The sequence below is a fragment of the Medicago sativa genome, chromosome 4, assembly GCF_051527215.1.
Source record: "Medicago sativa cultivar Bolivia chromosome 4, Bolivia_mono, whole genome shotgun sequence".
NCBI lineage: Eukaryota > Viridiplantae > Streptophyta > Magnoliopsida > Fabales > Fabaceae > Medicago > Medicago sativa.
The window spans coordinates 83,356,392-83,376,553 of record NC_140752.1 but is presented as its reverse complement, the minus strand read 5'-3'; the positions used below and the strand labels follow the sequence as shown (position 1 = coordinate 83,376,553).

The 20,162-nt window shown below is 35.7% G+C and overlaps 3 protein-coding genes across 4 annotated transcripts; 2 read left to right on the top strand and 1 right to left on the bottom strand.

Annotated features, from left to right (window-relative positions):
* Positions 1–639: 639 nt before the first annotated feature.
* LOC146932814 (mitochondrial phosphate carrier protein 1, mitochondrial-like) lies at positions 640–5,668 on the bottom strand. 2 transcript variants are annotated; one of them, XR_015007277.1, is made up of 5 exons: positions 4,827–5,668; positions 3,925–4,123; positions 2,935–3,149; positions 2,728–2,852; positions 640–923 (listed from the first exon to the last, which is right to left on the bottom strand). XR_015007277.1 is itself a non-coding variant. In XM_085704567.1 (4 exons), exons 1-4 carry the CDS (start codon positions 5,398–5,400, stop codon positions 875–877), a joined length of 963 nt encoding a protein of 320 aa, XP_085560693.1. In that variant the 5' UTR covers positions 5,401–5,668; the 3' UTR covers positions 640–874. The 2 variants fall into 2 exon arrangements, 1 of the variants encoding a protein (XP_085560693.1); XM_085704567.1 differs by lacking the exon at positions 3,925–4,123.
* Positions 5,669–10,608: 4,940 nt separating this feature from the next.
* LOC146932813 (S-adenosyl-L-methionine-dependent methyltransferases superfamily protein) lies at positions 10,609–15,141 on the top strand. Its single transcript, XM_085704565.1, has 2 exons — positions 10,609–12,049; positions 14,816–15,141. The coding sequence occupies exon 1, from the start codon at positions 10,901–10,903 to the stop codon at positions 12,032–12,034; it is 1,134 nt and encodes a 377-aa protein (XP_085560691.1). The 5' UTR covers positions 10,609–10,900; the 3' UTR covers positions 12,035–12,049; positions 14,816–15,141.
* A 651-nt stretch (positions 15,142–15,792) lies between these two features.
* LOC146932812 (uncharacterized) lies at positions 15,793–18,536 on the top strand. Its single transcript, XM_085704564.1, has 4 exons — positions 15,793–15,960; positions 16,408–17,268; positions 17,527–17,685; positions 18,060–18,536. The coding sequence occupies exons 2-4, from the start codon at positions 16,414–16,416 to the stop codon at positions 18,345–18,347; spliced, it is 1,302 nt and encodes a 433-aa protein (XP_085560690.1). The 5' UTR covers positions 15,793–15,960; positions 16,408–16,413; the 3' UTR covers positions 18,348–18,536.
* The last annotated feature ends 1,626 nt before the right edge of the window (positions 18,537–20,162 follow it).

Here is a 20,162-nt window from a genome sequence, read left to right as displayed (position 1 = left end):
AGATATTGCTCTCACTGGGAAACTTCTGCTGCATTGATACTATTTTTTAGAGCATGATAGGTCATATTACTGATGAATGTTGTTGATATTAAGGTTGTTGTAGATGTTTGGAACTATGGGTAGAAATAAAACCAATATTTTGGCAACGTGTTTAAATTTGAGTTTTTTTTTTTTTTTTTTTTTTTTACGATTCCTTCTTTCCTGACTGTTGTAAATTTGGATTTGGGGAAGACAGTGGCATTGTTGAAAGATTTGACTGTTTTGGTTGATTGTACACTAAAATGGTCGATTGCATACTAAAATGCTATCAACTTATTTTAAATATCGTTATGTATAAAACAATATGATATAATTGATCCAAAATGATAAATAATTTTTTTTGGTGGTGGTCAGGGTTCGAACCCGGACCTTGCATATTTTATGCATTGTCCTTACCAACTGAGCTAAGCTCACGGGGACAAAATGATAAATAATTTATTCATACTAACAATGATCCTGGCTCATACTCATACTTTCTATCAAATGCCATTCCTTTTAAATTTTTTATCATACGACCATCGAAGGCCTTTATTTATTTTGTTGGAAATGTAGCTTAGCATTTATCTAGCAGTCTATTCAAGCCTATTTTGTATGTACATGTACAAATGCAAAGAAGTCATATTTCCATATAGTGACTCTGTGAACAACGAACAAATCCCCATGAGCTTGGACAGGAAAAAATATTATTGCTTCTTACAGTATTATTTAAGCCTGCATATGCAGGTTTGAACAGCAAACTAATCCTTATCTCACTTTAATGAAAAATATAGTACTAAAAATACAAATCAGACCCACAAGATCAAACCACCACGCTCCACAGATACTTGAGCACAAGCTACAATTTAACTTCCTTCTGGTCTCTTGCAAGTCCTCCACTAGTAGGGCTAAAGTGTAACAGACATAAAAGGGAATTAATATCTGATTGGCATAAAGAATATTAGAAGATCAAATTGTCACCAATGAACAGTTATGCACATCATAACCAAGGTAGTGTATGCATAGAGAGCACACATACACTTGGCTAAGTAATCTCCTTATAAAACCAAACGGTGGTATTAAAGGATTTGAATTCAGTGAAGTCTGACTGTATGCAGTCAGCACATCTAGACCGTCCGATCTTGATCGGACAGTCCAGATGTGACCGACTGCAGTATAGTCACTACCTCCCGACTGCACACAACCCAGGTCCGGTATTAAACTACTTATAACATGCTTGATGAGACATATATGAAAACAACATGCACTGCATACAAATTTCTTTATGGTGGGTACACGCTAAAACAAGCAAATCTACAAAATGTACTCTTCATCCAAAACAAGACTATTGGAAGCTAAGCATGAAACTAGGAATGTGATGTTAAAAATTTGTTAGACAATTTACAGTTTACCCACGTTGAGATACATAGTTCACTAAAAAGCTCCCCTTCAGAAGTTTCCCTAATACTAAACACCCCAGACATTTGAATTCTGTTGAAAATATGACACTTAAAATAATGTATTAAGTTCAATCGAACATTCGCGTCAGATGCACATTTAGCTTCCAAGTACAATGTTAACTTCGCCAACATTCCATTGATGGATAAACATGGAAAGATATCAGCCCTCAACTCCAAATCGGATTCCCTGATGTACACCTTATGCAAGTTTAAATAAAAAACATAACAGAGGCAAACGAAATATGTGTTGCTTTTTTTGTAACTCCAAATCTCTGTTGTGGTGCCATGGTGGGAACCTACATGCCTTCAACTGTTGAAGAATTAACAAAATCTTGAAGTCTCAGGCAAGGAATGGATCTAGTCTGATAAGCTGGGAAAATATGACAGAAATGTCTATCAAATGATGGTGTTGGAATAATGAGGGGCCACTAATGGCATCTGGGGTTGAATCCTAACCAGGACATGCATTTCTGAAGATGTTTCTTGGATGGGCCTGTTGGTGCTGAAATATGGTGAGTGGAATGGTCTGATTTTGCTTCTGCATTTAGTGCTCAATTTGGTGCTGCATAGGGGTTCAAGATTGGTGCAAATATAGGTGGTTCAGATATGGGTTTATTGAAGAGGTGCTTAATTTGGTGCTCAATTGTATGCACTGAATTGGTCAGTTATCCTATTGTAATGTGATGCACATACACAAGTACAAAATTGAAATGTAGAACATAAGACACGGTATATTATGTTTCTTCATCAATGGTGGAGTCATATCATATGCATGTCACTTGTAGTCTGAAATATTAAACTTGACAGAAAATTTCAGTTGCACATAAACAAAATGGCTTTAATGTTTGTAACAATTCTTAAGACAAGTTTTTCTTAAAAATGTGTATCTCACAGGGGTGAATTATAAGTTTCCCTAATTTATTATATTACTGAAGAATTTAACATATTTCAGATTACCGGTACAACAACAACAACCAAGCCTTATCCCACTAAGTGGGGTCGGCTACATGGATCAAATTACGCCATAGTGTTCTATCAAAAACCAGATTACCGGTACATATCATGGAAAAGATATCATCTACGAAAGGATAGCTCAACAACAGAAACACAACTTATATCAACATGAATCTATCAGATCATATTGAAACTTAAGTTTCGAATTCTCACAAAATTATATTGCCTATTATAATACAGGAAAACTTATTAAAAAAGGTTTATAGTACAGGAAAAATTGATAAAAGAAGTCACTTACAATCCAGATAGCACTTTTATAGTGTCATATAGAAACCACTGCAAAGTTACAACTGGTCCTAGAAGTGCAATGCGAATAGGAAGACTTCTAGTGAACAGATTTATGAACCCAATGTTCTTGATAGCCTGAAAGTAAGCAAAACCAATAAAGTTAATTTGATTGATTTTTAATATTCCAAATGAATCAGGGCATAACATGTAATCCTACCTGCATAGCAGATTCAGCCTTTTTTTTATAAAGACTGGTCATGACATTGTCAGCCGGGTTGGAAATTACAGTACCAACAGCACCAGCTGTATAGGCTGCTAAGCACGTCACGCCAAGTTGTTGTGCTGTAGAACAATCCTCCTTTCTTCTATGCATGATTTTTTTATATATTAGGTCCACTGAATGCTCAAATGTTGAAAACATGACCATCGAGACTGTCAAACCAAAAATTAAGAAAACATAAATGTCATTAACAGTGTGCAACATGGCAATGGTTATGGTACATATGTGTTAAAGAGTACTTGATTTTAATAACTATAAAAGGGGTTTTGTTTCGAGATTGTCACTCATGATCATTGCATTCTGTTAGGACCCTAAGAGGTTAGGTAGAGAAAGAGAATTTTCTGTCTTCTCTGCGGAGCAATTCTGCTCTGGAAAACTTGTAATCTCACCCCATTTCATATTTTCAATAGAATAACATCATTCCTTCCCTTTTTCCAATACCTCTGTTCTATCACAACTTTTCATAAAATGTCAAGTTGTCTGATTTAATTAAATAGAAACTATATGCTACAAGAAGAGTCGATGACCTACCTCTTTTTTATCATCACAAGATCCCCAATTTCAATGCTCAAATGCTAATTAGCCCAATATGAGGACTTTTCTATGAAATGTTGCCTAAATAGTAGGAATGGAATTGGAAACTAAAAAAGGTGAGTTCTATGTGCATCAAATTGTATAATCTTTTTGTTTCTACCATAACAAGGACCACTCACAAGTCCAAATTATCGTTTTGACCCAAATCCAAAACAAGGCTTAAATATAAGAAGGATCTTGGAAGCCCGCCTTAAATCAATAAAAGGACAATAGAATAGAGAAGTTAGTAAGTGATGTGCCAAGTCCTCGTAATGAACAACAACCAAGACATTAATCAGCCTAGAAACGAATTTCTAATACTTAACCAGAGACGTTTCAAATATTTGAACTTACCCATAGACTTGATTCCAAATAGCAAAAGTGGAGCAATCCCATTCAAACTCCGTCAAAAGATCTATATAAAATGGTATCCCTCCTAGATGGGTCAATCCATCTCTCATCCACATACTCTTTTGTCTGTAAAATCTCTTGCTGTCGATAAGTGCATCGAGTGACTGCAAACAGAACTTCACCTCCTGTTGTTCTCCATAGCCTATTGTCAAAACCAGAATTTCTGTGTGGTAAAATCTGTCTTTCCATTAAGACGGACAAACATGATATCATGCTTGGCAGTGAGCATGACGCCGAGGAAGAAAAAACGCAAAAACTGAGAAAATGGTGGCAATGAAACAAGGAACTCAGAAACGACGGGGAATTGTGATTTCAATAGGTTTGTGGCGCCAAAAAAAAGAAGGAAATCAAGGTTGCGATTTTATCAGGTGGCAAACCCAGAAACCAGAGCAACAAGGTCTGGATTGCAATTTGTGCGTGGTAAAATCTGTCTTTTCCATTGGAGAATTTTTCTTTAATAATACTGATACAATATGATATGTAGCCTTAAAACTTGCTAAAACTGCAAACTTAAAGCTCGTTCTAACCAATTAGGAGAATGACTACATTACTAAAAATATGAACAAACCGGCACAATTAATGATTGATAAAACTGCCTAATTCCATTGGCATTTATGAGTTCGATAATAGTAGCTTGCAATAACTTCACCAAGGATGAATGGTTCGGGAGAACCCGAGTTCGATTCCTGCTGGAATAGTCCTTACCTCACGGCCGAACTCCAGATTACCAAGGAAAGACCGGAGGGTTAACACCAAAAAAAATAATATAGCTAGCAATATACCATGATTGATCAATGACAATACAAACAAACACTTTGCATAAGAGAAGGTAGGATCTTACTTACAGGGAAGATTGCGGCTCCACAATGGAACAAGGCCCCTATAAAAACCAGCAAGACCTTCATTTCTATATACTAACGGAAACCCATCCACTAAACCCTTAGCAAAATTAGGTTGAATTTGAACACGGATTTTAACAGCTTCAAAAGGAGCAAGAGTAACATCAGCTAAAAGCTGTGCAGACAAACCACTAAGAAAGAATACAGAATTCCTATTAAGCTTAATCAACCCATGATCATCGTCGGCGGCATAGAAGTTTTTGAAATACTCATAAAGACCGTATTTGAACCCTCCTTGAATACCATATCCACATAATTTGCCAGACCAGCCTCTCCAAAGAGCATAAGAACCTTCCTCTTTCCAAATGGTGGCAATGCCGGAGAGAATTCCATTGTTCTTGTATTTTTCTGGATTGACTTGCATGTTGACTTTGAGTACATCGAGAGGTGTTATAGCGAGATGGGTGGCGCCGGAACTAAGCATACCTCCGATAAAGCAAACTCCGTAATAATCATATTTCGACTTCGACGGAGGAGGAGGAGGAGGAGGAGATGCATTTTCTTCTTCAACGTCTTTCATTTTCTAATTATCTTCAAAGCATTGCTCAACAACGAAACAGAATCGTTGAGTTCAATTGGGAATGTTATGGGTTTGATTGATGAAAAGATTGAATAAAAAAAGAGGGAAATGATGGAATGGGACGTTGCTACCATTTAATGAGAAATATCAAGTGATTAATGCTGGATGCATCTAGCCCTAATTAATTCCCCATCATTTGTGTGCAGTGTGCCCTCCCATCTCTTACATACATACATACCTACTCACAGTTGCGTTGCATCCCATCTCTAGTTTGTCCTCTTCTGTCAGCATTAATTAATAGCACAAAACTTCCCCCACCGCCTCTCGCTGTACATGCACCAAACCGAAATAGAAAATTCAAATGAACTAAATTGAAAAAATATATTTTGTTTGGTTTGGTTCAACAATACCGAAACAACTTAAACTGATCTAATTTGGTTTGGACGTTCTCGTTCAAAAATATCGAACCAAACCAATCTGAGCTGATCTAATTTGGTTTGATTCTCGATTTATTATTTTAAGATCCAAAGAACCGATGAACTAAATCAATACTCTGGTTGGACTATGACCAACAATGGCACAAAGCATCGTCACTTGCAGGAGTAGAGGAAGAGGCAGTACAGACGTGTGCAGAACATTCCCAGACATCCGGACTTTGTGCCTCCCTTTCATTCAGCCCAAATACTCCATGCGTTCCAAGACTTCGTGATTCATGTCATACTATTGGCTAAGCGGGGTCCGGTGGCAGTGGATTCGTGGCAGACTGATACGGGGTACACTATATGGCTCTACAGAGTCTCTCATCTGTTGATGATCCCACCTACGGAGGTTGTTGAGCTACCACCTCCTAGACCGCCTAATGAGGACGTCATTATTGAGAAGGATCATGTCAGAGACCGTCCCATCATACTCCATATCATATGGACCGTCTGCGCCATGGCGAAGGAGCAGGTGTGTGACGGTGATTCAGTGGAGTACTTCTAGGGTCTCCTCAGAAACCACGCTTTAGATAACCCGAAGGAAAAGGCAGTAGTTTTATGAGTACTTGTTTTTTAGAATTTTTGCGATCGTAAATTATCGTTTTTCTATGACAATATTGTTCTTGGTGTAAATTAATGACATTTGTGTATTTTTCTATGACATTTGAATGATTTGGGAGAATGGATTTTGATTTTGCGTATTTGCGTAATTTTAGGTAGAATTGATTTTTAGACAAGGAATGTGTGGATGATTTTTTTTTGACAAAAAGGAATGTGTGGATGATTGAATGAATGAATGCGGTGAATAAGTATGTGTTTCGTTTGACTGTGAGAAAATTGATTTTGATAAAATTGAGTTTGAGAAAATTGATTTTGGTTGAAACTGAGTTTGGTGTGAATTGATTTATGTTTTGATATACTCACTTAAAAGTGATTCTTATGAGTTATGTTGTTTGAATAAAAATTTATTTTAATGAACAATGACTAAATTATCCTTTTAATTTTATTTAAAATCGAATATCTCAATTCTCATTTTGAATAGTTATTTCAACTTATCTAAAGTCATAAATTCATTTTTATCAGTTCATAAGTTCATTTTTTTAAAAGGATAAATTCATTTTAAAATGTTAATTCATAAGAGTCATTTTTAATATTTTTTCATGTTGATTTTTTTTAATAAAATACAAGAATTAAAGAGAGTAAACAAAAAAAAAATCAAACACTACTTATATCCACGATAATGGAGCACAACGTAAATAGGCATGACAATGGGCGTGGGGTGGGGACGAGTTTTACTTTTCTCGTCCCCATCCACAACTTATAATACTCACCCATTACACTACCCATATTCAACGGGATGAGAAATTGAATCTCATCGGGTTCAGGTATCCCCGCTCAATCTTCGTACTCGTCGTGTATCATTTTTTTTATTATAAAAAAACAAAAATATTTTTTTGCCCGAGGGAAATATTGTAATGCATAATGCATTATCCATCAACATGCTCACTTTAACGTTTCAAAAAATATGACCCTTTAACAATTCCCCTTTAACATTTCAGTGATCGAGGGTGTGAGATGATGGTGATTAATGGCTGTGATGAAGGAGAAAAGAGAGAACTCGAGTAAGTGTCGTCTGAGAGATACACTATGACTACATGAGTGAAATGGTTTAGGATTTGAGTTTCTATTTTTATATAAAAGGATCAATAAAATAGTAATAATGTAATATTCTACCCGTCCTGTACCCGTGTTTTGAAATTGGGAAAAACCTAAACCTAGTCAAAGCGGAGAAAACGCGTCATATCGGGTAGTGGTTTGAGTGGATAATTGTGGATACGGGTTTTTCTTCCATAACTAAGCGTAAAAGAAAGGAGCACCAACTTTCAACCATGGAAAACAACATGTTTGGTTCTTCCATAACTAAGTTGAGTGTAATAAAGGAAAAAAACAAATTAATTTTATAATTAAATCTTGCCGTTAGCGCAAAAGCTAGAAATAGTTTCTTCAACAAAACGATTTTAGAATGAAAATCACGTCAAAATTTGGAGAACCAAACATGTTGCTTTAGTGGTATAATTGATTATGTCAATGGAAATACACGTCTTAGGCTTACAAACAGGAAACCAAACAAGCACTAGGTTTGTGGTGAATCATACCGTGAATGATTAGAAATGAAAGAAAAAAAAGCAAGTTTTCATCATTAAAAGACAACAATTTTGTCAAGAATGTTGTGATGTCTACATATGAGAATCCAACAATAGTTAACCGTCATTGAGGTATTAATGTATTTTTAGGGTGTCGGTGAGTAATTTCTTAAGTTATATGAGCAATTTCCCAACTATATAATGATTCCCCTGTGAGCTTGTTTGACCTTACTCGCCAATTAAACGTTTTTTCTATTATATTTTAGAAAAGATATATAGAAGTCTCTCAACTTGGAAAGGTAATTTCCTTAATAAAGTGGGGCGGGTTTGCCTAGCCAAATCAGTTACTACGACAATGCCTATTTATACCATGTAGATGCATTATTTACCTACAAAATACTTGTGTTAAGATCGATAAAGTCACCAAGAGCTTTATTTGGGGTGGCACATGTCGTAATAGGAAGCAAAATAGAGTTAAGTAGTATACTGTTACTTCCCCTAAGAATTTTGGAGGCCTCGCCGTTAGGGAAACTAGACTATGTAATATTGCTCTTCTTGGGAAGTTAGATTGGAACCTTCATTATGATCATCTGGAACTTTGGGTGAGGGTTTTATCTCACAAGTACATAAAATGTGGCGACATTTGGAACATTAAAGCTGAAGGAAACATTTCTCTAACCTCGAGAAGTATTTTAAAGGCATTGAAAGCCTTGAGACAAGGCTTTCGATTCCGCATCGGTGACAGATGCTCCTAATTCTAGTTTGATAACTGGACCGGGCTAGGAGCGCTTTGTCACATGGTTGATTTAGTCAACGTTTTGGATACTCAATTATCGCTTAAGGATGTTAGTTTGATTGGACATGAGATTGGAATAAACTGATGGCAATGGTTCCAAACGAGCTTAACACGATTGTTGATCAATCCCCCTCCTTTGGACTTTGATGATAATATTCAGGATATATAGGTTTGTAGAGCTTCTCAAACATGAAGGTATTATTGCTCCACAACCTATAGTTGGCTTTTATCTCGTTATAGAGAGTTAAATGATAATGAAAGTTGAGATTTGATTTAGAAATTGTTAGTTATGGCCAAAGTGCAACATTTCCTCTGACTTTCAATGCACAATGCGATCCCAACTAACAAGCTTCAACATTATACTGCAACTTGGCAATATCTCTTATCTGCCAATAATATGGAACACATGATGAAGATGTGCTTCACTACGTCAAAGATTGTACTCCAACGAACGAAGTTTGGCAACAAATATGTAGTGTTAATCATCCATATTTCTTCAGCTTCACATCCTTAAAAACATATATGAAGGACCTTTTGGTAACATGTATACAACAGTTATTTGGTGGATTTGACGCTTCATAAATAACCATATATACTTTTGGCGACAAGAAATGGAAAACCCCAAATGTCATTCATTTTATAGACATTATGCGTACTGACCTAACATCTGTTAATATTCACTTCTTTGAGCACCACATTAATCGTCACATTGTTAAATGGATGGATGCGTTAAGTTGAATATTAATTAAAGTTGTGGTGCTTCCGATGACATTGGTTCTGGTGGTTTACTTCATGACAACAAAGGAAATTGAATGGCTGGATTCTCTTCTAACGAAGGGCATGAAGATGCTCTTTTTGCTGAGCTATTTGGGGTTTACCACGGTTTGATGTTGGTAATCAATACAGATTCTTTAGAAGTCCTCAATCTTCTTCAACATCCGGATCACTTCCATATGCATGTATACGCTTCTTTGTTATTGAAGATTTTCGGGTTAAAGGAGCATATTTCTAACATGAGGGGCAAGCATTGTGCAAATTTGTTGGCCAAGCTGAAACGCTCTTTAAGATTAGGTGTTACCTTTTGACACACTTTCTCATTAGAGTTAAAATTAGTGTTGAGACTTGATGCCTCGTGTTCAGCTCAAGTTTTAGGCTTTTATTTTGCTTTGTTTTCTTTTCATTCTAAAACAAAAAAAAAAAAAGAGCTTTTTCTTTGCAATTTAAATACCGATATAATTTGTATTTGATTATTACATCCTTCCTTCAAACACGGTTAACACTAATTCACGACTTTACGTTAAAGACTTTCAAAGTAGTAAAAAATTTCCAAAGATAGAACGATTAACGAAATCAAATGAATATTAAACACTCCCGACATGATCCATGACGAAATTCACGTGCATACCGCTGTCTTGCCCTTCGCATTTTCTCCTATTTCTTCTATTCACCCAAGTTATTTTTTTTTTATTCTTCCTCGTTAAGTTACAAAATTTACAATTTAAAACAAATATGATACCACTGAAAAACAAAAGAAACGCAAGAAAATCTGTGTCTACGTGCCAAAAGCTGAAAGTGATAACCAATTCTTTTGTCCTCATTGTTCAATGTTCACTATAAACATACATAAATAGGGACCCCATAAATAGAGAAGCATCCATAATTCTATGTTTATATTTACATCATCATCAAGACAGTAAATAAACACTTAACCCAGATTGGTCCCACATATATTACTACTAGTAGTACTAGATCATGATTCATAAATCAAGCAAACTTAGCTTAGAATCACATCACATATCATAAATGTTAGCACCACAGAGTGACACTACACACCTACCTACTCCAGTAGTACTAGCTCACTTCTCTCACCAACACTCACTCACATGAAATACTAATTCCAATTTCCAATTTCCAATTAGTCAACTCACAAACCCCACTTGTTAATCTTAAATTATCATACTACTAAGCTTCTCAAATCCCAATTAATCAAAACAAATAAGGACAACATAGTGAGCTAAGTTACTCTACTCTGAGCTTAAACAGAAGAAGAAGAAGAAGAAGAAGAAGAAGAAAGAAACCAAATGGGTTTCACATTCAGCACCATGACACTAAACCTTCTTCTCCTAATAGCAATGGTAGCAACCAACATTCTCTCTCTCTACCACCTCTCCACAACTCTCCAATCCCCTAAATCCCCAAAACCACTTCCACCAATCCCCGACGAACTCCTCCGTCAACTTCACACTATACGCGCCACCATTAACCACCTCACGCGCCTCCAAAACACCAACCCTAACACCAACGCAAAATCCTCAATCCCTTCAGATCTACTCCTCTACTCACACCTCTCACCAATTGCTTCTTCTTGTCATAACCACCCTGATCTTCTTCACAAGTACATGACCTACACACCGTTCTCGATTTGTCCTTCTGATTCGGAGCTCGCTGAAAGCTTAATTCTTCGCGGTTGTCATCCTCTCCCTCGCCGGCGTTGTTTCTCTCCGACGCCGAAGAAACAAACTCCGTCCAATTCGCTTCCGAAAAACCCTTTTCCTTCTTCCTTACCTGATTCCTCTGTTATCTGGGACCGTTATTCATGTAAATCATTCGATTGTTTTAACCGTCAAAACCCTGATCTCGGATTTGAACCTTCTCGTGAAGTTTCTAAGTTTACTAGCTACAATACTGACTTAGATCTCCCAGTTCAACAGCTTCTTCAGATCGCGAAATCAGCGAAATCGGTTTTACGGCTGGGGCTTGATGTTGGTGGTGGTACTGGCTCATTTGCGGCGGCGATGAAAGTACGGAATGTTACGGTGGTTACTACGACGATGAATGTTGTAGCGCCTTACAGTGAGGCGGTTGCGTTAAGGGGACTTGTGCCGCTTCATGTTCCGTTGCAGCAGCGGTTACCGATGTTTGATGGTGTCGTGGATATTGTTCGGTGTGGGAGGGCGGTGAATCGATGGATTCCGGTGACGATGTTGGAGTTTTTGTTGTTTGATGTTGATAGAGTGTTGAGAGGTGGAGGGTATTTGTGGTTGGACCATTTTTTTAGTAAGGGTGTGGATCTTGAGAAAGTGTATAAGCCTTTGATTGCGAAAATGGGTTACAAGAAAGTGAAGTGGGCAACGGGGAATAAGACTGATGCTGGTGGTGTTAAGCATGGAGAGCTTTACTTGACTGCATTGCTTCAAAAGCCTCTCTCAAGATGAGAGTCACATTCATAGGTAAGGAACTAACTATCTTTTTAATGGCCCTTTATCACTCATCCATGAAAATATTGATGGTTAAATATTGACAAATTTGAAATTGATGATTGAATAATGGTGCTAATGTGCTATTTTAGTGTTACACGTTAAGGTTTGCAAGCAAGAGTGTCGGTAGTTTATAGTCCATTATGATTCTGACATAGGTGAAGTTTTAAGGTTGATATGTTGTTAGCCATTTGCTTGCAGACAATGTGGTTTGTTAATGAGTTTGAATTTGATGCATATTTTAATGATGTGTTGACGCATTGAATTTTTTTGTGGCCGCACAAACATTTTTTAATAATTTGACTATGTATGATTGTATGATATTTTTTTTTTTTTGAGGGAATGTATGATTGTATGATAGTTTAAAATGAATTTTGCCATTGATATAGTGGTTTCATAATTTGACAATATTAGAATGATGCTACTTTATGTAATCATTATAAAGAGCTTTCCATAAGTGCACTGCTTCATCGCAATTAGATATGCATCGAGGATGGATAGAAGGCACGAGATCGACAACTTTAAAATTTATCTATATATAGTGATTTTTCTCTTTCACAAATGCAACACCAAGCAAAAAAGGGTGGTCTGGTGTCACACATTTGAGCAGAAAATGTGTTGTGATTTATTGTAATAAAAAATTGATCACATTCATGCCATATTTAGAAGCTATAATAAGGCTCATGTCAGACATGACCATCCACTTATCTTCTTTTAGTCTTCTGCATTTCCTTGATGGTTAGACACTTTATAGTACATTTATTCCTTTACGACACCTAAATAACTAAGTCATGTGTATTTCTGTTACTTTCAATCTCTTCAATCAAATTTCCACAAACTTATCAATAAACTCTATCTTTACTTTGATAATGTATAATCACTAAAACATTACAATGTTCTTCTCTTCAAAGTCGAAAATATTAGCAACACTCTTTACGAGTCTGGAGAGTATAAGCAAAATTCGTATGGTGGGCGAAACATCATGTAATCTTTCAGCACTAAAATTTTTTATCTTCAGGGAATCATCAACTCATTGACGAATTAGTCTTTGATAATCTTGTAGAGATGAATTGTAGGCCCTTGAGAAACACTATCAATTTCCCAATGTCTTCTTCCAAGTCCCTAAAATCAATTTCTACAATATTGTTAAGACTAATTTTCCAATAAGCTGATGATTCAGCGAAGCAAATGATTATGGTGTTGAAAATGTGTGTGATGTTTCTCCAACACGGTCAATTTTGATTTTATTCTCCAAATTCCCAATGAGATGCAACCATATATTGTGAATATTATTTGTGACCTTGAGGGAGATGGACATTGTGGTTTTCGTGTGATTGCTCGTTGTCTTAGTGAGGATGAGGTTTTATTGGTCTGAACTATGTAGGGGGATTTGATTGAAGAGGTTGAAAATAACAGATGGATATGACTTAATATCTTGGTCTTAAAGACATAAATGCATTAATCACTTGTCTAACCGTCATGGGTAAATAGAGTGTAGAAGGTTATAATTGGTTAACCATGCCTAACATAAACCTTATTATAATGTTTAAATACGTTGTAAACATGATCAACTAGTTGTTATAGTCAAGTACAACATGTTTTTTTCTTAGAGTTGTATCATCACGCCACCATTGTTGGTTTTGCAAATCTGATAACTTTTAAGGTTGTCCATCCCGTAGCTTTCCTTGAGTAGATATCTTATTGCGAAACACATTCATGTAAAACAATTTGTGATAATTGCATTAGGCATTATCATTCTTTGTTTGGAAAATCAAATTCTTCTTCTCCCAAAAGACATGTGATAAACCAATTTCCTAGAGCTCCAACTCCGATACCATCTTAAAATTTGGGTTGAACTGATTCAGTTCTTACGGAACCAATTTAAAAGGTGAAGTAAAGACTACTTACCACATTGTACCAAAAAAAAAAAAAAAGACTACTTACCACTTATAAACACATTTTCAGGCCTTATCTCATCTAATGTCAGACTCTTAATTGTTTTCTCATGAAGATGAAAATCTTATACAAGATAAATGGAAAGGATACGAGTATGGAAAGTTAAGTGTTCTCTTTACTTGCTTGGTTGGTAAGACTAATTGAAAGAAAGGGATTGGTATTTTGTGCAGACATTTCTGCTCTTATATAAAAAAAAAAGCATAAAAAATCAGTGTGAAGTAGTTCTGAATTAAAAAATGCGATGGGTAAATTTAGTATTTAGAATAAAATAGCGTATCAGCTCTTTTTTTTTTTTTTTTTTTTTGTCTTTTTGTAGACTTTTTGTATTGTCGGATTCGGTTCCACTATAGCAGTTCCATCTCAGGTATTTTTTTATGCAAACCAAGTGAGAGCAATGCTCGTTTTTGAGTCCACTTCCCTCACATTGACTCCCGCTTCTTGCACTTCCGTTGGAAGTTGAAAAAAACGTGTATGTTTGTTTAAGATTCTTCCAACTTCAAAGGGCCATTTGTCCCGATAGAGAAAATCTCTGATTTTGAATTTGGTATCTCAATGCGTGTTGTGCCACTGCTCTATTAGATGTTAGTAAAATAGGTCAGTAGATGTTCTGTTAAATTATACAAGTGAATTGCAGACATCAATTCTCATTTTAATGTATTACTACAATTTCCTAAAGTGGGTTGAATGTTGTGTGTTATTTCCTGTTTATAGTTATATTATTCTGCAACTTCCTTTTCTGACTCTGATCCGGTGGAATTTTCCCTCCTTTTTCTGGGCATGCAGTTCGATATATGCTGTAAGGAAGATTAACATGCCAGTTCATCCCGATATCCTTTGCTTTGGGTTTTAAAGGGGAGCTTAATGAAGCAGTTTTCATGTCCAATGTGATCCATCATCTCAATGTTGTAAAAAAAAAAGAATCACACATGGGAAGAAACCTAGAAGGAAGTCAAGCACAGGTGCATATCCGTGTGGACTTAGGAACTGGTGGGGGAAAATAGTATTTATGATAGTTTTTGCTTCTTCTTTTATTAAATTAAATAAATTGTGCTATCCCAATATTTGTTTTGGAATAAATTCAATAAACGTCGTTTCTTGATTTGCGTTCACTTTCACGCGTAGTTTTTGCTGCTTGTGATTGAGCGATCGGTTGAACCTTTGATCATCCCTTTTTATTTTGTCTTGAAAGTTTAACCTTAATTTATGATTTTTTAATCATAAAAAAATTGTTTTTTCTTTAAACTTGGTATCCGGCCAAAAGAAAATACCGACTGATCTGCTGAGTCTGATTTCACCAGTCACTTGCGGGGAGCAAAATTTTGGATGAACCAGCTTGTTGAAATTGACACCGGCGTAATCAAATTTGAGACCTTAAGGGCAGCAAAACTTTAGACCTTAATATTAAAAAAAAATGATAAATAACAAATCGGTTCCTTCGAAAAGAAAATGCTACAAATCGGTATATTTATTGGTTTCCATTTCAAATTGATCCATTTTCAAATAAAATAAAATTCTAATATACTTTTTTTAATAGAAAAATACTAATATACATTAATTACACAACCTTGTAAAAAAAAAAAAAAATCAAATTTGCCGATATGATCTTAAAAAATGGATTGTTTGCATTTATTTTCTAATTTTTTTTGGATAACTTCTATTTTCTAATTTAGAATGACCAGAAACCTCATCGTGGGAAATGTTAAGCACTAAGTACTCTTTTTTTTTGGATTAAATAACCAAAAAAACGATATTAATAATGGATATTGAAGTGTGAAATGAAAGATTGTGTCATATGAGGAGGTGACTCTCTATAGTGCACTTTCATTCGTTCATCTATAATAATAAATACAAGTGATTCTATACTTTGAATACCTAGTTTTCTCATCAAACAAACCTTAACTCTGTCGTTTCCAAAATATATTTCTGAGGTACGCAAGTAACGAAACTCAAGTCTTTCCATGATCTTCTCTTCTTTTCATTGATCACACTATACAACATTAATTTTTTTAATATCTCTCTGTGACTGCAATTGAACCTGCATCAACTGTATTAATATTATTGCGTTACAATGTGACTGCGATTTAACATCTTGATCATCATTGTATATTATCTTGCCCTTTTTAATATTGCTGTGCCTATGCATTTTACAAACTCTTTCTGCCTTATTTATTGTAAGCTTACTTGAATTCATCAAAGGCTTCCTAAAGACTACTTTGATCATTATACTCATCTCTGAACTCTGATTGAATAATTCTCTTGCAGTACTATCATGTCCGAATTTTTATATGAAAATAATACATTTGTTGCGATCTGTACCTGTTTAATATTTCTTTAATCAACAATTAGTTAATTACTAATAACTATTTTCCTGACAGATCAATATGTGTTCTGTATCTGGAGTTTTGGTATTTTCATTGGCCATATTTCTGCTTCTGATTGGCACACCATGCTCAAGTTCTTTTGTGAAGACTGAAGATAAGATAAAATCAGCTGTTTTTTTGTCCCCCAAATTTGAGCTAGGACCTGGATCAGTTATCAATAGATATTATTATGATATTGATTTTCCAAGAGGCCATATAGCAATCAAGGATTTCCATGCTGAAGTAGTTGATGAATCTGGAAATCCTATACCTCTCCATGAAACTTATCTCCATCATTGGGTTGTTGCAAGATATCATCAAAGAAAACATGTTACACACACAGAAAATGATAGCCACAGGTTGCTACAAAACTCTGATCATGTACTTGTGAGAAACAGTGGCATATGCCAGGGAAATTATCTTGGACAATACTTTGGCCTTGGATCCGAAACACGAGGAACAATGACAAATATTCCCGACCCTTTCGGTATAGAGGTAGGTAATCCTGCAGAGGTTCCAGAAGGGTTTGATGAGAAATGGATGGTTAATGTTCATGCCATTGATACGCGAGGCGCAGAGGATAAGTTAGGGTGCACTGAGTGTAAATGTGAGCTTTATAATGTTACGGTGGATGAGTACGGAAGGTCTGTAAGGCCGGATTATAAAGGAGGTATGTTATGTTGTTATGATTATACACGGTGCAAGTTGAAGGAAGATTTTGAAGGTCCAAAGAGAAGCCTCTACTTAAGATACACTGTGAAATGGGTTGATTGGGATGATTTTATTGTGCCTGTGAAGATATATATAATTGATGTCACCGATAGTTTGAAACCATCAGATGATTCAAAAGGAATGAACTTGGATCATGATTGCAAGGTAAATGAATTCATCAAGAAACATTTAGTTTGTAGAATGGATTCCGAGTAATTGAGAAAATACTCTGCATTTATGCACTCAATCCATCAGTGACGGTTGTGATGATTGCCTGAATGTAGAGTGAGAGTCTATCGACTGCAGGGAATCCATATTCATTGTTTGTTTATCTCAATCTTAGTTTAGCTTTTAATACATATATAACACTAGTCCATTACGTTGTTGGGTATAGTGCGAGCAACATAGATTTCTTTGTTTCAGGTTGAGTATGAAGTTGAATCTTGCAGCATAGATCAAAAGGAGGGAAATGGGTGTGTTCATGTGAAGAGGACGAGTCTCCCATTTCAAACTGGTGGCTATGTGATCTATGGTGTTGCTCATCAGCATTCAGGTGGAATTGGATCAACCCTATTTGGACAGGTAATTTGCAATAGTCGCAGTACATATATATTATAGTAATTTTTAAATACTTGGAAGGGTCTAATCAATAATGATTCTGCCTCTCACGAGGGATTCCATATTTACACCCAATATAGCACTGACACTTGAGATTAAAGATGTGTAACACGTGTCGGACACCGAGACAATATTGACATTTTTTATCATATATAATCATCTCTATTTGTTCATGTAATAGTTTTCGATCGAGGGTTACAAATGTTTAATAAAGAAGAGAATGGTGTCACATATTTTCAATTTAGTACTATCGATGTTTCTTATACTTTTGACCCAGAAGTTAAACATTATATTTGTATATTAGCTTGTTTTGTGAAATTTGTGGATTATGTTTTCAGGATGGGAGGGTTATATGTTCTTCTATACCAAGTTATGGAAATGGAAGCGAAGCAGGAAATGAATCAGGCTACATTGTAGGAATGTCCACATGTTATCCTAAACCAGGTTCTGTTAAAATAATTGATGGTGAAACTTTAACTCTAGAGTCTAACTACAAGAGCACCAAGGAGCACACCGGAGTAATGGGGCTTTTCTACCTATTGGTGGCAGAACAGCTCCCATATCAACAACTCAGTCTTTTTTCTCGTTCTTCTTTTGGCGTGGATGTAAAATTTTCTGATAGTTAGTTACATATATGATAATATAAGTGCCGTGTCATTGATGGTATTATAGTAAAATATGATCGATTTATTAAAGATGAATAAAGACATGATTGGAAAGGGTAACTGAATAATTTACACTTCTTTGTATATTCAGCTAGCTATAGGAGAAAAACAAATTTGTATTTTTGGCTTAATCCACTATTTTTTGTTTCATATATGGCTATGCCAGAAGTTTGTTCTACCATGTAACAACTGTGGGAATGAAAGAATCAGAGAAAGAAGGATTGTGGGGCATTGTGAAAGAGAGCAGCGAAGAAACTCTCGAAGTATCACTGAAACCATAATAACTCTGTTTCTCAGTTATTGTCTTTTGAAATCGGCAAAATCTTATTAAAAAATGTAGCACTCACACAGGAGATACAAGCCTCCCCAATACCGAACGCAAAAACAATAGAAAGGCTAAAATAAAACCTACTGTCATGCGTAACAGCACAGTTCCGCAAGGAAATTGCTGCACACAGCCCTAGCAAACAGCCCAAACAGGCCAGACCCAACAACATTTCCGCAAGGAACATCCATGTTGCGCCCAGACCAACAGCCACATCCCAAGCTGCCTGCAGAAAAAACAGCTAGCCATGGCTACCACAAAAATCCTCCTATTAACACACTCCACAATCCCTTGGATTCCAACGCCACTCATAGTACGCAGATGGTGATACACAGATGGTGGAATCTTAAGCCTTTTCAACCCCATTTCCAAGACAAAAATTTTATTTCGTCAAACAAATCCTCCACTGTGCAAACCTCATTGTTCAAGATTCTATTGTTCCTAGCTCTTCAAATCACCCAAATGGTTGTGTGCCAAATAAGTCAAAGCCCTTTCGACAACCAACGGCATGTAACTGAAATGCTAGAAAACCGGGTATTGTAACTGGTGGGAAAATAAATTAATTTTTCGTCCCTAAAAATACTGTGAATTTTGATTTTAGTCCATACAATATAAAACAAAATGTTCTCGTCCTCCCAAAGTTTCTAGTTTCATTTTTAGTTCTTAATGGACATAATATAACACATCCTTGACATTTCTTTAACATAATATGGTCATATGTGAGTTGGATATAATAGATTGACATAACTTGGGCATATCTTGAACATAAAAGGATCATAAGTTTAACATTGATTGAACATAAAATGACCATTATGTACAAAAAACAAAACAGGAAATTTTGAGAGGACAAAAACATTTTGTTTTATTTTTAGGGACTGATATCAAAACTCTGTGTTTTTAAGAACGAAAAACTTATTTAATCCTATAAAAATATAGAGGGAGTGCATGTAAAGTGCAAGAGACGACTTGTGGATCTAGCACATAAATAAAAAGTAACAAACCTTACACTACAAGCAGAATTCTCGATGACAAGAACAATATTACAACCCATACTCACACACACGTTGAAACTAAGTTGACCTTGCAAAACTATGCAGTGTGTCGAAGAAGGATGTTAGCCTTGACCTTACCATATTTTGATTGCACATTACTTCTTTTTTAAAACCCGAACTTCAAGTTCTTTGTAAGGCAGAAAGTTATTTCAACAAATGCATACACTTTTCTACGCTAAAGTCACACAAAATAGAGTTCCCTCTTCAGATATTCGAGGACAATGTTCGACGTTAATTTCCATGATATTTGTGAGAAAAGGGACAACACATACATCGACTCGTTTCTTGGATGAACGTACACGTTAGAATTTTACTTTTTAACTTGTCAAGAACCCACATTAAAACTCAAATATCGAGTTTAGTCGGAGACAAGCTAATAAGGTCGCTCATGAACTAACT